We start from the raw sequence: 16,751 nt of genomic DNA on the forward strand, positions 1-16,751 counted from the left end.
TATAAAAGCAGATGCATGTCAATTAGTACTCCCAAGTCTCTTCCAGTGTCAAGGTGTCCGTAAATGGTTACGTAGCAGAAGTACAATAGGAAGATCCCTAGTTAAATTGGAAGTGATGAAGTCCTTCCAAATACATTCATCAGAAGACACAGTTTTGAATGGCGGAACACAGCATAACACTCCACTGAAGGGTACAAAGTGAGAGGACCCAGTGATCCAACATGCTAGGTTCGTTTAACTGGTGGTCTCGGTCTTCTCCAGCGCTGTCGATGAATGGGAGTGTTAGTGACGTGCCAGGGAAAGAGAAGATGAATCACAAGTGAAGATTGCACACGGCAGAACCGAACAATTCAACTTACTGTTGTAGTTGAGGAGCTTCTCAATGAGGTCGACATGGGTCATCAGCATACGCCTACAGCAGTAACGGACTAAGTTCAAAGCATCCAGAGCATCCCTGAAAACAGATGGACAAATAAAACAGAGTTTAATTGGTATTTGGTAGTAGTGCCTGGATTAGCAGAATTTTTTAATATTCATGGAATCAGACGTTTGAATGTCCACTAAACTTCTGACAACCCACCCAACTCCCTTCCTCCCTAAGATTGTACTCTGGAAGACCACATACAATAAGCTCTTTTATTCGAGAGAACTGAATAACCACTGGTGATCTCATACAATGATTTATACCAGCTGATTCAATTCAAAACATTTTGCAATCAGTTCAACAATAAGGAATTGCATATGATAATACGACAAAGCAGCATTGCCAAACAAAGCACCATCCAAGATAAAATAGCATGCTGATTGTTAGTATGATGTGAATGTGAATTGTGGAAGTATTGCCAAGTTTGTAGCGCATACAAAAAATATAAGAAGCTTCTCATAAATGGCTCCAAACTTAACCTTATGCCTTAAAAAAGGGTTTTTCTGATCAAATAAATTACTGTTCCTGATATAAAAAAACATAGCCTCCTGGTATGAACGTTCTGGTGACAAAACACTCATAATATGCTGAATCATGGCTTTGCTAAACGAAACAAACACCAAATATAAGCCTTCTGGCCTATGTTGCACGGTACGGGGATACGGATACGGGGATATGGGGATACGACATTCTCAAAAAACAAAAATACGAGGATATGGTAAACCCCAGATACAATATTATAACCATTGTCGAATTGTGCATTACATAACAATATAACACAACAATATCATAGCAATATAGGATACAGAAACATGCTAAGCTCATCAAGAAGTGACAAGAACTCAATCTTCCCTTCCTAATATCTCCTCCTCAAATTCCAGCTCATCAAGTGTGAGATCGGCGCCTTCTAAAAAGCGAACACCAACAAAGCTCTTGGTGCCATCTCCCCCGACACCCCAAACATGCTAATCGTTTTCACAAAAATGGCACCTAAATCTCGCATTGCCTCCACGGCCGTTTGAACCACTGGGTGTCAAAAATCTGGTAGCATGAGCCCACAATGGATATTTGGGGTTGCTATACTCAGTCTCTTTATTTTCTGTTGCAGGATTATTAGTACCAATAGAGAATCGTGTTCCACTTCCACTTGATGCCATTGCAATCCCTCAACTCCTAGCACAAGATTGAGCACAATGTAAATGACAGAAAATGCCAGTCACAAACAGGAAGGGGCGGCGGAGAGGAAGGGCCATACAGGTGGCGGTAGACAGGAAGGGGTGGTGGCAACGTGGTGCGCCTGTGCTCCTCTGCTGGGGTGGTGGAGAGGAGGGGGGGGGGGGCGTGGCGCACCTGTGCTCCTCTCTGCTGTGGTGGCAGAGAGGAGGGGCGACGGCGACGCAGCGCGCCTGTGCTCCTCTTTGTTGTGGCGGTGGTGGCAGTGGTAGCTGGGGCGGCCGAGAGGACGGGTGGCGGCGTGGCTCCACTCTGCGGCTGCGTGACCCGTGCACCGTGCTCATCCTCTCAAAATAGTCTCTCATGTGGGTCAGGCCGTATCCCCCTTTTTAATTTATTTTTAATCAAAAATAAGGGATATGTGGGCGCGTATCCCCGCCGTATCCCCATACCGTACGCATCCTAGACGGCGATACGGCACCTGTGGGAAGTATCCGTGCAACGCAGCTTATGGCATGCTTAAAAATGAGCCAATCTCAAGCAATTGCAGGTCCCCTCAAGTTTTATCTTAGTATAGGCTTAGCTTCTTTATAAAACATTCAAAATTTCATTAAATCTAAATCATGACACTTAGATTGAGCTTCCTAGTCACATATGTACCAAAATCAAAATCATTAGGCAAATTCTCAAATCCACTAACATGCTACCGCAAGTTCTAGATTCTTGGAAGAGGCTGTGCAATTGGAGCATCCTAAATGCTGAAATAAGATGTAGGCTGCCATCCACTAACCCAGATACTAACTTTTTCACCTAACTTATTCACTCTATTTGGTATCCTGCAGAGTATACAAGATGGTGCCCGAGTAATAACACGTGGGTGGAGCTACCATACCTCAACAATGGCTACAACAGCTTCATCTTCTTTTATTTTGCTTCTAAATTAGCCAAAAAAAAGTTTACGGAGGACACTAACAACATTCAGATTTAGAAATCAAGAAATTAGATTACCTGTACACTGATGGAACAAACGAATAATCAGGAACTAGTGGCTACTAGGAAATGCTAATCAAAGTAAAGTGCCCCTGGTCCACATGGAGGTGAATATTAATAAAGTTCCCAAACAACAAATACTCCCTCTCATATCAGTAAGTATATGTCCTAAAGCTTAATAAGCCACATCCTTATTTTACAAATAGTGCATACTTCTCTTGCAACCAAACAATACAGACTTGGATGAATTCAGCTCATTATTTACATGAATTATGAAGTCATATCTCATATGTAAGCACTGTTTTATTTAAACTATAACTAACCTAGATCTATCTTTTGTAGAACTGGCAATCTGCTGAACTTACATTGGAAGCTGCTTATGACTTTTAAAAGGCCTATGATTCATCTAAAAAAGGAGGCCCTTGATAGTCAAACCAAGCACGGGATGATCATTAAACTTTCCAAATCATTTCTATGTTAAAACAATATTTTTCTGGTCAGTGGCTACCGCTGGCAACACAACATTTCAGAATCTCCAGATATATGAAACACCAAAGACATCCAACAGGGTCACTGACAACCAATAAGTACATCAAACAACATGCTTCAGCAATAAATCTAGGACAGGACAAAATCAAAACATAAGCTCAAGAGTCAGCTGGGTGCAAAGTGGGAAAACTAGTTTTTATTTAGTGACAAAGACATTCACCCAAAGAAATCAGAAATGGAACGTGCATGCACAGTATAACTTACGGCAATTCTGTCTATAAACTGTACTGAAACCAACTATCCAAAACATTCATATACAATTAATTCCCTTGTGGTTATCATATAATCCTTTTTTTCTTAACAAACTACCTTATAGCAGGAGAACATGTCCTTATCATACTGCTAAAGTGCAATTGACACAGCCATACAGATCAAGCATGCATAGATTCAGAAGCTATAGAAACACGCTTTTTGTGACATGTTACTACCATATGCAAGCGTCAGATTCCTCAATCAAATACGCCGCAGAATCCACTATTACTCTAATAAGTCTGCAGGAACTCACTCCCAAACTCACGCTGGATACATTTAACATGTCAAATTTCAGCACAACAGACCTAGCAGATCACAGTAACTGGGGCACTCATTGTGCACCCCGAACCAATTCTGCATGCCTGGTAGGCATTCTCGCAGCCTGACCAATGACCAAACTAACCGAATCCGTTTCACAAGGATTGAATATCGAAAAACGGAGCCCCTATTTAATCCTCTTCTTGCACGTGGAAGATTAAACGATCCACCACAACCCACAGCCGCCATATTGTCCCCACTCCAGCCCTAATAAAGCCATAATCCACAACCTAATCGTCCCCACACGCATTACTTCCCACTCCCAAACACCCAAAGATGTGATCCAACGCAGAAAGATTATATGATACAGAAATCGAATCTCGGGACGGTAATCATTGGTGAGGTAAATTCAGCGTACCCCTCGGTGTAGTCTGCCTGGAGGAGGTCGAGGTACAGGTCCCACTTGTTCCCGATCACCTGCGAAACAACAATCAAAAGAAGAAGCAAGGATTTAAACCTCGTTGAGAAGAAGAAACTACTAAACCGTTGGCGCCCGGAAGAGAAAACCCCTGAACCCCTGGCACCTAGGCACGGAGAAGGGGAAAATGGGAGGTGGGAAAGGAGGGAAGCGAGGACCTTGCCGCAGGTGAAGCAGCGCACTGGGATGATCATCTTCGCCGCCGCCGGAGGGATGGGGATGGGAATGGTGATTGCCGGTTGCGGGAGGAGGATGGGACGAGTGGGGTTTTGCTAGTTTTCCTTTCCTATTCTTTTTCCTTTTTTTTATCGAGGTTTTGTGGTGGAGTGGGTGTTACCGTGTTGGGCCATGGTTTGGCTTAACGGCGGTAACCAAAATTCGCGCTATTGCGGTAACTGATCAAAAATTAAAAAAATTCGAATAAAATTTATTTAGTAAAATTTGCAATTAGAAGAAAAAATTGTGATTTTAGCCGTTCAGTAACCGGCCGGTTTGGACCGGTTACCGAGCGGTTTTTACGATTTATCGAGCGATTTTCTCGAATTTTCCGCATTATCGGTAACCGCTCTATTTTCTCGGTAACCGTTCGGTTTTCTCGATTTATCGAGCGGTTTTCTCGATTTTTCAGTGAAGTCCAATAAAAAACCCAAAAATTATCTCAATCTTGTAAAATCAATAACTAATTCATCTGAGCTTCAAATCAAGTGAAACAAATTTTGTTGATTTCCTTGTAATATGATCTACATGATAAAAGTATTTATACTCATAAAAAAGTTCAAAATTTTCTGTGAGAAATTGTATTTGTTAAACCAAGTTAAATGCATAGTTTACTCTTTGCTAATCCAAAAATCATGAAACTAATTTTGTTAGTCTTCTTACATGATCCTATGTCTTTTAAAAATACACGAACTCATGAATTAGTTATTGTAACATGCAGGCTTGTGTAAATGTGTTGCGACTAGATTAATTCATAACTGACCCATCACACCTCAAAAATTAGTGAAACCACTTTTATTAGTTTATTTATACTATGATTTACGTAGAAAAAATAATAGTAGACATGAAAAAGTTAATTACAGCGCTATTTCTTAACATAATCACTTTATGCTTGTGAACTTTGTAAAAATCATAGAGAAATTAATAAAACTCTAAATAAAGTGAAATCAATTTTAAAGATCTTCTTAATATACTTTTTACACAAGAAAAATATGTGTTTGTATTTTAAACTTTTCCTTAACATGAGTTAATAACTGAGCCGCACGCTTCAATTTTTTTCATTTTTTTCAAACTTCCTCCCTATAGAATATGATGCAAATGACATTATTTTTGAATTTTTTTCACAGAAGGTCTTATAATTGTGTCTAGTTTTTTTAAGATTTTTTTGAATTTTTTATTTTTTTCGAATTTTTTGAATTCAAATTCGGTTACCGTTCGGTTTCTGAAACCGAACTGGGCTGAGAAGGTCGGTTCTCGCGATTTTTACTCGGTTACCGTCGGTTTTTTGAACCCTGTGTTAGGCTTGGCAATGGGAAGATTTTCCTATTCTTTCCTATTACTTAATTGTTTTGAAATATGAACTATGATATTATAAAATTTTACAATCATTATATACTTGTTAGATTGAATATAAAGTTTTAAGCGGTAGTTTTTTTAATGCACAGTTGAGTGCTTTTTTTAATCGAAGAGTCACACCTGCGGGTCTTCGTCGGGTTTTAGGTCCTCGTTAGGTTTGGGACGAGGTAATTTTGCAACCGTTAGGTAGTTTAGGTTCGGATCAAGTTTTGTTTATTCGAGTTTCGAATCGAATGCGTTCTTGCTACACCTACTTTGACCTGCTAGCTGTCAGGCTTATGAGTGTGTGAAGTTGGTAAAGATGGTAAAGTTTCACTTAGGTACCTTACGGTTTGATTTCTATATAAGTTCACCGAAGATCAAATTGCAATTAAACAAATTCTTACCTTGCGTTTAGTGAGAGGCTAAAATTAGCTAATCCATGTCTACATTTCTGACCAATTTATGCTCCCGTCATTGCATTTTTGCGAGGTTTTCTTCTCTCTCTTTTTTCTTTCTGTTTTGAAGTTTCTTGCGAGGTTTTTCCATGTAGTACGGAGATGGTAAACTTGCATTTTGGTACCTAATGGTTTGATGAGCTTGATATAAGTTCACCAGCTAGCAACTTGCGATGAAAATTATAACATATGTCATTGGAAAATTGTCGATTTAGAAAAATGACATCGCAACAGTAACATGGAATTGATAATGGTGCATGCCATATGGGCTGCTAATTTATGTCTTGTCTTGGCCATGACATATGAGATGTATGTGCCTTATAATAAGAGATAATATAGTTGATTAAGTGAAACACAAGTAAAATAGCACCACACACAAAACAAGCACATCCACCTAGTAACATTATGAGCAGTTGTTAAAACTTATGCAAAATTAATAGTTATCATATCCATATTGTAAATTTGTGGTTTTACTTGACATATCACGAGGACAGCACATGACGCTTGAAAAAAAAAACAAATAACAAGACACTTGGTAGGCATAAATCGAATTGAACTCTAACAATTTTAATACAAGCAAGTCATCAAAAAAATATTGGGAAATTGTAACATGAGAATATAGTTGAGTGAGTGATTCAACGTTGTAATATATATCAACACAAGCAAGAGCTTGTAATATGAGAATATAGTTGAGTGCGTGATTCACCACAACATGGCCTAAGAAGAATGGCACTCGAATTTTGAAACTTCAAAGAATGCCACCCTAACTTTGCAATACACTGAAAAATACCATACTGGCAATTTTAAAACATTTTGGCCCGAATACCAGTGCGTATATCCATTCGTACACGAATATGGACGATATTGCTCCTCACTCAAATCTCTTATCCCTTTCGACTGGCACAGCTCAGTCTCAGTCCACATCGCCGTCCTCCTCTTCTCCCCTTGAGCATCACGTTCTCCCGCCCTGACCATGCTGGCGACAAGCCGCCAGCTCCCCGGTTTCGACAGCTCACTCACCCCCTCTCTCTCTAGCTCCTCACCCACCTCTGCTTGTCAAAATCGGACCATGTTGCCTCCTCCCATACGACCGCGGCGTCGTCTTCCTTGCATCTGGTGCCGCCTCGTCCCCTACATCCCCCTCTCTCTATCCTAACTCATGTCCCCTCTCTTTCCCCTGTGAAGCCCCAAACCCTAGCGATGTGGCCTCTACCTGTCCCCTAGCTGGCCCCAAACCCTAGGCACGCCGCCTCCACTGTTTGCTGGCTGTTGGAGAGAGGGAGAATGGAGCCCGGTGAAGTCCTTTGCTGGTTCGAGCTTCGGCACAGGAATTGGCGGCACAAATGTTCCCCTAATTGATTGCCCCACATGCAAGATACCCATCTTCAAACTGACAAGCCGAAGCAAGCGAAATCCAGGTCGAGTCTTCTACTAGTGTCAGAACAAGGTGAGTTTCAGTACCCTGTTTCATTGCCTTGGGCTAGTTATTTAGATTTGATTCATGCTCTCTCATTTTGTTGATTATAGGACGATCCTTACTCTCCCTGTGACTTCTACAAATGGGAGGAGGAATACATTAAGCTTGTTGCATCGAAGGGGCTCATGACAACAATGAAGGAGATGTTTGCTCCAAGGATGGAGGAGAATAGGTGGTTGGTCCATGGAGATTATGATAGTTGTTAACATAAGCTGAATGGCAATGATATGGTACAAGTGCTTGAAGAACTGAAGAAATAGAATGCAAAATTAGTACAAGTTCTATGTGATATGAAACACATTAGCAATGAGATTGTATGGGTTGTCAACAAACTAGTCGTGTTAGGTGCATGTTTTATAGTCTGCATGTTTGTGTTGGTTGTAGTTTTATTTGCCAAGGGGAAATGATGTACAATGGCATATGGTTATGAACAATCTAGTCGTTCAATGCAGGTTATTTGTCAAAGCGAAATGAAATGATGTACATTAGTCTTTCAATGCAGTGATTTTGGTATGGATATGTGCAATCTAGTCTTTCAATGCAGTGATGTTGGTATGGATATGTACAAGGGATGTCTAATATCAAGGATGTTCAAGCCACATATGTTCATAACTGATAAGCAGTCACAGAAATGACAAGACAAACTGATTGTTCGCAATCACAATAATGACAAGAGAAATTGATTGTTCACATAACTCAGATAAGCCACTGTCGGAGGATTAACTCATGTCGCAGGGATCTCGAGAGACCCCTTTTTAGAGATTCGGCCGGGGGATGATCCTGAATAAGTTCGTCGGAGAAATAAATGGAAGTGGAAGTAAATGCAACGGCCGGTGGTGGGGGATGATCGACCTAGTGCAAAGGGAAGTAAATGCACCGAAGTTTAGACAGGTTCGGGCCGCACGGGGGCGTAATACCCTACTCCTGTATGGATGCAATAACTTATCCTGAGGGGGATCCCTCAAGTATGTATCTGGTTACAAGAATATAGTGTCTGACTAAAAGCTTGAGGCTCCTTGTTCTTCGGCAGGAGCTCTGCTCAGGCTTGCTTGCAATGTTTTCGTCTGTTCGCTTGGTTCGTTGTGGGGTTCGTCTTTTTCGTCTGAGTGTTGCACGGTCGACTGCTTGGGCTTTCCCTCTCTTTTTTTTTCTCTGTATGCCGATCCTTTTATGCACTCGCCGGCCGCGACATACCCCGAACGGGAAGGAAGGGGCACAAGTTCCAAGACGCCACGACTGAGAAATGCGTCATCATTTCCTCTGGGCGAAGTGACTGGGGTGGTGGAAAAACGTGGCGCGCGTCCGGTCACTTGTCACTGTGGGCGCCCTGGCGACGGGCGCCGTTGAGAGGGCCCACCGGGCAGCCACAGAGGCACCCGGCGTGCCCGCCCTGTCTTGTTCCTCTGCCATGGCAGGACGGCAGGCGAAACGACTTGATCCTGGCGATGTTATCCTGAGACACACCGGATGATACGGGACAGGACCCGTGCAATTAATGGCCCCACGCCTCTCTGCCAAAGTATGGCAGGGATTGACACTGCGGCGGGAGCAGTTGGGGATGTCAGGCCGCGCACGCCCATTAAATGCGGCCTCGGACCTCTGACTGGTTGACACCTCATCGGCGGGCCCCTGGAGGGCCCTTTTGGGTCGTCGGGGCACCGAGTGCTCGGGGGGTACTGTTCACCTCCCGGAGCACCCTCTCCCGAGAATGCCTACCCTTGCCCTCGGGGTACCGGGTGCTCGGGGGCACTGTTTACCTCCCCGAGCACTCTCTCCCCAGCACTCTCGCACGAACCTTCGGGGAACCGAGTGCTCGGGGGCTGCCACGTGCAACCCCGAGCACTCTCTCCCGAGCACTTTTGCACTGACCCTCGGGGAACCGGGCGCTCAGGGGCTGCCGCACGCAGCCCCCCGAGCGCTCTCTCCCGGAACTTAGCTCTTCTGATCGTCGGGGGACTAGGGTGCTCGGGGATGAGTGGGCACCTCCCCGAGCACTTTCTTCCCGGTACTTGGACTCTGCGGGTCATCGGGGAACTAGGGTGCTCGGAGACCAAAGACTGTGGCCCCGAGCACCTTCTCCCGGAACTTAGATTTTCCTCATCCTGCAGGAGGGACCTCGCGGGATGGTGACACGTGGCGGACGGCTGGCCTGGCCTCGGGACTCAGGGACCCCCGGTTCCTGATACACCGACAGCCACATATGTTCACAACTGATTTAAGTAGTCACAAAAATGACAAGAGAAACTAATTGTTCGCATTCACAATAATGACAAGAGAAACTGATTATTCGCAGTCACAACAATGACAACACAAAATGATAGTTCACAGTGGAAGTATAGACAACGACTAATTCATTGAGTGCAGGCTGCACTAGTTGTTCCCGAGCCAGTGAAGAAGGCTCCTCTTTGTACCAAGTTTAGGTTGCACTACTGGAGCAACAATAGGAGCAAATGGTGCGTTGTTGCCTTTATCTCCTTTAGCTGCATTCTTCTTCCTAGGGGTCTTGGCCTTCCTTTTTGCTGCAGCCTTCACTGGGGTCTTGGCCTTCCTTTTTACCTGCTTTTGCTTCCTTGTAGCTGTTGTAGTATTCTTTTGCTTCTCTGGATCTGCTGCAACCTTCATTGTCTTTCTACAAGTACAATATGTTAGATGGCTCTACAAGTACAACATGTTAGATGGAAGAGATATGGTAGCAACATTACCTCTTCTTTGTAGATGGCTCTGCCGTGTCAGCAGGAATAGGACATTGAAGGGAATCAAGGACATACTAAGAGGGGGGATGAATTATGACACTTAAAACCATTGCCTCCAAAACTTTCACAAGATAATCCTATCTTAATTTTTATCTAAATGTGCTCTAAGCTTATCTAGTGTGTCTACTCTACCGCTTAAGAGAATTGCAAGGTAAATTGCAAGTAAGTAAATGCGAAAACGTAAATGAGGTAGAGAGACAAACTCAGCACGAGGGATTTTTATCCTGTGGTATCAGTGGCACACAAGCCACTTCTAGTCCACGTTGGAGCTCCACAAAGGATATGCTCCTGGTCGCCAACTCTCTTCCGATCACGGCTCTTGAGATACCAAGTCACCAAGATAAGGCCTCAAGCACGATGAGCCACCAAGCAACCAAGGCGATGTCTCACCACTAACCTCTCTTCCGGTCACTTGTACGCTGTTTTCACTTCAAAGCATTAGCCACAAAGATAAGGGCCTTCGCGTCCCTGCACAATCCTCTTATCGTCGCTCTACACCAAGTCGGAGGGTCAACAAGTTACCGGCGAGTTACAAAGACTCCAAGGCGCAGCGTACCTCTCGGTACACTTTTGGATCACTCCTTGATCCACACTCTAGGTTGTAGCAACTAGCAACTCTTTTCTCTATGTATATAAGCACTAATCACTTACTAATGGTGTGCTTAATCGCCTTGGATGAACACTTTATGCTCTTGGATTGCTTGGATGTCTTCTTAGGTGTACAAGGGTTTCTCTGGACTCCAGCAACTCTAAATGAATGAGTGGAGGATATTTATAACCTCAACCCCGCAGACTAGCCGTTATCCCAATGGCTCACATATTTTGTGAACACCGGATGATCCGGCGTAAACAGAGGTACAAGCACCAGACAATCCGGTATGTACATTCTCAGAAACTAGCCATTGTAACTCCACTTAGAGTTCTTCTGAACACCGAATTATTCGGTGTATACTCCTCCTTCATCACCGGACTATCCGGTAAGTTATCCCGAGCAAGACCATGTCAAACTTCTTCTTTGCACAAAATACTCCGGTGTGCACTTTCTTTATCACCGGACCTTTCGATGTGTAGAACTTCTTCTTTTCTGGGTTTTCCACACACTTTGTTAAATGCTCCGATGAAGCCTCCGGTGTGCATCACTTCATCACCGGACTATCCGGTGAGTTATAGTCTTCTGCACCGTGACACAAGTCACAAAATGCTTCGGTGTGATATCCATCTCATCACCAGATCATCCGGTGTCTTTATAATCTATTTCCTCCGAAAATACCAAGCTTCTATTAAATAGTCCGGTGTACATCTCTTCTGATCATCGGACCTTTCGGTGAGTGCAATCCACTCTGACTCCTTCTGACAGAATTGCTCCGATATGTACACTCTTTATCACCGGATCATCCGGTGAGACTACCTGCTTCTGGAGATAATGCTCCAGTGAGTACAATTTCTTTAACACCAGACCATCCGATAAGAACAAATCTCCTGGGACTTCTTCAATTCAGCCAAACTTTATCCTGATTGTGGTGGCTTCTTTATGTATTTCATCCATGAGAGCTACTAACATATATTCTTGATAAACATGTTAGTCCTATTGACTATGTTGTCATTAATCACTAACATGGCCATTTTCGCTACAGACGTTTGCATGTCTTTTGCATGTGCCCAAGTCCTCCACACCTCTTGCACTTCACTAGCTTCCTTCCAGGTTCAAGACAACCCTTAATCCTCTGTACTCTTGGCCTACCAGCAACTGCTTGCTGCAAAGGAGGGTGCACCTTGAAACCGAGATCAATATTTATCCATTGTGTCTTGTCTGTCATGGATGGAATGGATCCAGCATATGCTACCTTGAATTTCTCTACAGAATAGTAGCCATCAACATATGTATGGATCTCAGCACCTCTAATGTTACAAATGAAGCCAATGCATGGATGCATGGCTTCCCTGAAACTTGCCAAACTCTGCAACTACATGTAAATTGTTCAAGATTGACAATGTTCCTCTTGACAACTGCTTCATCTAACATCTGCTTCATGTTCATTGGTCCACACAATCTTATTTCTCCTAATGGTTTTGGTAAGAGCCTGCAACTGCTTCATCACAGTGGGAAGAATTGTGCCCTCCAGATTTCTACCTATGCTCCTTTTAAGATTGAACTTCTGCATGATGAGTTCCCTAATCCTATCAACCAGCTCACAAACATTGAGGCCCTTAAAATCTTTAATTTGATTGTTAAAACTCTCAGAAATGTTATTTGTCATATAATCAACTTTATTATCCTTTGAGAAACCACATCTATACCACAGCCTCATGTGATGCTTTTCCAAAAATTCTATAGCTGTTGGGTTTGCTTCAAATATTTTCTCCATGTGGTACATAAACTGATATTCTGTGTAGGACCTAGCAGTTGGGTAAAGGTGATCTGTGTACACTCTAACATGGAACTTCTTCATGAAATTTGCATATAAGTGTCTAATGCACTCTCTAATTTCACTATCTGTGAACACATATCTAATAGCAGCATCTAATCCCTTGCATGCATCACTACAAATAACAAGGTCAGGTGGAGAACCTATAGCTCTATGCAACTGTTTCATGAACCATCTCCAGTTATCAGCAGTCTCATAGTCAAACACAGCATATGCTACATAATATAACCAGTTATGACCATCTTACAGAAGTTGATGAAGCTAGCTAACCCTTAAACTTGCCATTACGAGCTGTTGAGTCCACACCAACATAAGGCCTACACCCAACTAAGAAACCATCTATACAAGGTTTAAATGCAACAAATACTCTTTTGAAAAGATATTGGTCCCCATGCATTACTAGCTCTATCTCCACAATACTACCTGGAGATTTATTCTCTATCTCAGCTTTCCAATTAAAAAGCAATTGGAAACTTTCCTCATGATTGCCATGATTCTGATCTAGAGCTAGCTTCATATCTGTCCATGCCTTGGAGTATTTAAGCCTGATGTTGTATTCATCTTCTAGCTTTGCTTTAGCCTGTTTTGCACCTATACCTGAGTTTTTCTTCAGCCGGAGACAAATCCTATCTGCAACCTAGCCTTGAGTAGCCATTCAACCTCTACCAGCTTGATAGTTGGGCAGTAGTGCTCATATGGAAGCTTCTTTATCTGCAAAATTGTCCAAAATCAACATGTCAGACTACTTAAAAAAACAAATTTTTAGCAACCACCTATGCCAACTACACACATACTATGATTGTTTTTTCATCCTGTAGCCTAGATGCATGAATGCACCATGGACACTCTGGATGTGCACAGCTAGCCATATATCTAGTCGGATCTGTTTTCAACTCACCAAACTCAAAGTCTTTAAGTACACCATAGTGCCTCATAGCTTTTCTGAATGTTACCATGTTAGGAAAAAGAGCTCCTTCTCTTATGTCTGGGTTTTTATGGTCATATTGCACATTGTACTCAAAGGGGTCACGATCAGTGACTTCTTCCCTTTCAAGGTCGCCAAGAAGATCAGCATGCATTAACTCTTCCTCCTCAATGACCACGACTGCAGCAGGAACATCCACACCACCTGGGCGAGCACTATAGAAGTACTCATCATCAACACCTACGTACTCCCCATCTTTGTCAAATGGATCACTTTCTGGTCCTCTATCTAATTGCTCTACTGACTTGCTTGTACATGCCTTAATAGTCTGGTTTGCCTTACTAGAACAGGCCTGCCCACTGTCCCCTACTTGTGATGTTAAAGTCAACTACATGCAATGGTACATACTAACTGGGAGTTAATGGACTCTTTTGGCTACCCATAAGCAACACATCATTTGTTGTAGCCACATTGTCATCTGAAGGAGCTGCAGAAGAAGAGCCCTCTACCACTAAAACCATCAGTGCAAGTTTTTACTATTCTTTGTACATGTCACATCCCCAACAGTTGATCCTCATTCTCAAGCCTAACATCCCCCAATGCCTTGTCAAAATACCACACAGTTATCATCTGGTTCCTCCCAACTCTAACCTCTCTACCTAAGCCCTTATTTAGAAAATCCATTGTAAAGTCACCTGTCAGTACAATCCACTTAAGTGTCTTTCCCTTCATATATGATGTCCTACCATTCAGTTGTACCATATTATATCCCTCCACGACTATATCTACCATAAAAATGTTCCTCCGGTTCAACCTACAACGACCACAACGAATCCAATGGAAAAAAATCTGAATAAAAAGGCACATAGACTTGCTATCAGCTGACAATAGAAGCAAGAACGGGCGATACAAGCACAGAAATTGATGACACAAGTGATTCAAGAGCTAAGGTTGTGGTTACTTACATGGATGGTGATGTGGGATGAGATGTGAGGGGACATTTGGGGCTCCCTGAATTCATAGCTACCCGAGCAGACGAGCGGTGGCGGAGGCGGCGGCAATTGGGCCGCACGAACTAGAACAAGGGGGCTTCTCGGTGGCTAGGTAGGTGTGGGAGAACCCGAGGTTGCAGAGGTGGGTCCGGAGCTGGAGAGAGAGGGGGCGAGTGAGCTGTCGGAACCGGGGAGCCGCTTGTCACCGGCGTGGTCGGGGCGAGAGAACGCGATGCTCGAGGGGAGAAGAGGAAGATGACGATGTGGACTGAGACTGAGCTGTGCCGGTTGAAAGGGCAATATCATCCGTATTCGTGTACGAATGGATATACACACTGATATTCGGGTCAAAACATTTTAAAGTGGCCAATATGGCATTTTTCAGTGTATCACAAAGTTATGGTGGCATTCTTCAAAGTTTCAAAATTTGAGTGCCATTCTTTTGAATAGGCCAAGTTGCAGTGGCATAAATCCAATTAACCCTTCATACTATACTTGTCAAACTAAAATATAATACTTCATAGTTACAAAATATTGTTGTTATTGGTTACTTAAAGTTAACATATTTGAATTTTGACCATCAATTTTTTTTAATATGTCAATCGAACTTTTGGAAATGGTATAGCTAGATTAAAAAAAGTAGTTTCATTATATTACAATTTTGCTATATATTGTATATATTTGACACTTGTAATTAGTGGTCAAAATAGCTTGTTGATGACCATGTTGATATCCTAAACCAATACTGTTTTGTGGGTCAAGGAAATATATGCATGTGCGCTGACTCACAAAGGGCGTTGGATCAAAAAGCAATTTATACTCGTACTTATCAAACTAAAATGTAATATACACTAGTGGGCTGACTCACAAGGGGGTTGGATCAAAAAGCAATATATTTCTCGTACTTGAGAAGCTAATGAGATCCCATTTGATACACACCATGCATGGGGTAGTCTGGTGCACTGTCGTAGATCAACTGTAACAGACTATTCAAATTTGATTGAACATATTTTTATTTAGTTATTCTCTCTAAAAGATTTATCTTTATATTTCTACATACTTTAGCAGACTAATTAAATCTTACTCTATATATCTCATATACTATAATTTATTTGCAACGACAGCTATTTTATTCAATGGCTATATTTCGATAGCTATTTTGTTCAACTACTATATTCCAACGGCTATTTTTCACCATATAATTTAAAATTAAAAATAATTTTAGAAATTAGGCACATGGATTATGAAACCCATATAAAAAACTTATGATTTTTGGAGGAACGAATACCACTATTTCGTTTTTTTGGAATTAAGGTACTGTTCATCTGATACTGTATATGGGAGAAACAATAGCGATAGTGAGCCGAGAGGGGATGCTATTTTGGCCGACAGATGCTGATCCGGATGGCGGGTCTGCTGAAGTCTTTCTTGGTTGATCGCTAAATATGCCGATAGCGAGCTTGCGAGACCACTGGAGCTGCTCTTATTAGGCAAGGCTACACTGAACGGACCATATTCCTGCTATGACAACCTAATGAAGAGATAAATCAAAGGACATTTCAGATATGTGCCTAAACATCCAAAATAATTCAATAAAGAAATAACTTCATAGATGATAAAGAAATTTTAGTTCTAAACATAAATCTATCACCGTGCAGTCGTCTCGCCCTAGGTCTCCAGAAAGACGAGCTACCGCCGCGAGGTCAAGGAAGAATGACAAATCTAAAGCCGCTCCTCCTCAAGTTTCAGATCCCTATCAGATCTTGGATCTCTACCAGAATCAAGATTAGTTTTTTACCCATAAGTATTCAAGATTATAGACGCGTTTAGCTCCGTTGCCACAGTTTGCCTTGCTAGACTAGGCAAGATTTCGCACGTTTAGTTCCGTTCTACAGTGCTTATTACCTGCGCTCGCCTTGCTAGTGGAGAGCAAAAATCGCTCTCCAGCGCTGACAAGCTCGCCTTGCCAAACTAGACGAGTCGGCGACGGAACCAAACGCGCCCTGTATCCGACACTTTGCCACGCTTAACACCACCACTTGAAC

General features: G+C 42.5%; 1 protein-coding gene across 1 annotated transcript; it reads right to left on the reverse strand.

Annotated features, from left to right (window-relative positions):
* On the reverse strand, positions 1 to 4,438 carry LOC133901025 (DNA-directed RNA polymerases I, II, and III subunit RPABC5). Its single transcript, XM_062342320.1, has 4 exons — positions 4,283 to 4,438; positions 4,065 to 4,123; positions 360 to 454; positions 1 to 263 (listed from the first exon to the last, which is right to left on the reverse strand). Exons 1-4 carry the CDS (start codon positions 4,316 to 4,318, stop codon positions 235 to 237), a joined length of 219 nt encoding a protein of 72 aa, XP_062198304.1. The 5' UTR covers positions 4,319 to 4,438; the 3' UTR covers positions 1 to 234.
* Positions 4,439 to 16,751: the final 12,313 nt, after the last annotated feature.

This window comes from Phragmites australis, chromosome 19 (genome assembly GCF_958298935.1).
Source record: "Phragmites australis chromosome 19, lpPhrAust1.1, whole genome shotgun sequence".
Classification (NCBI taxonomy): domain Eukaryota; kingdom Viridiplantae; phylum Streptophyta; class Magnoliopsida; order Poales; family Poaceae; genus Phragmites; species Phragmites australis.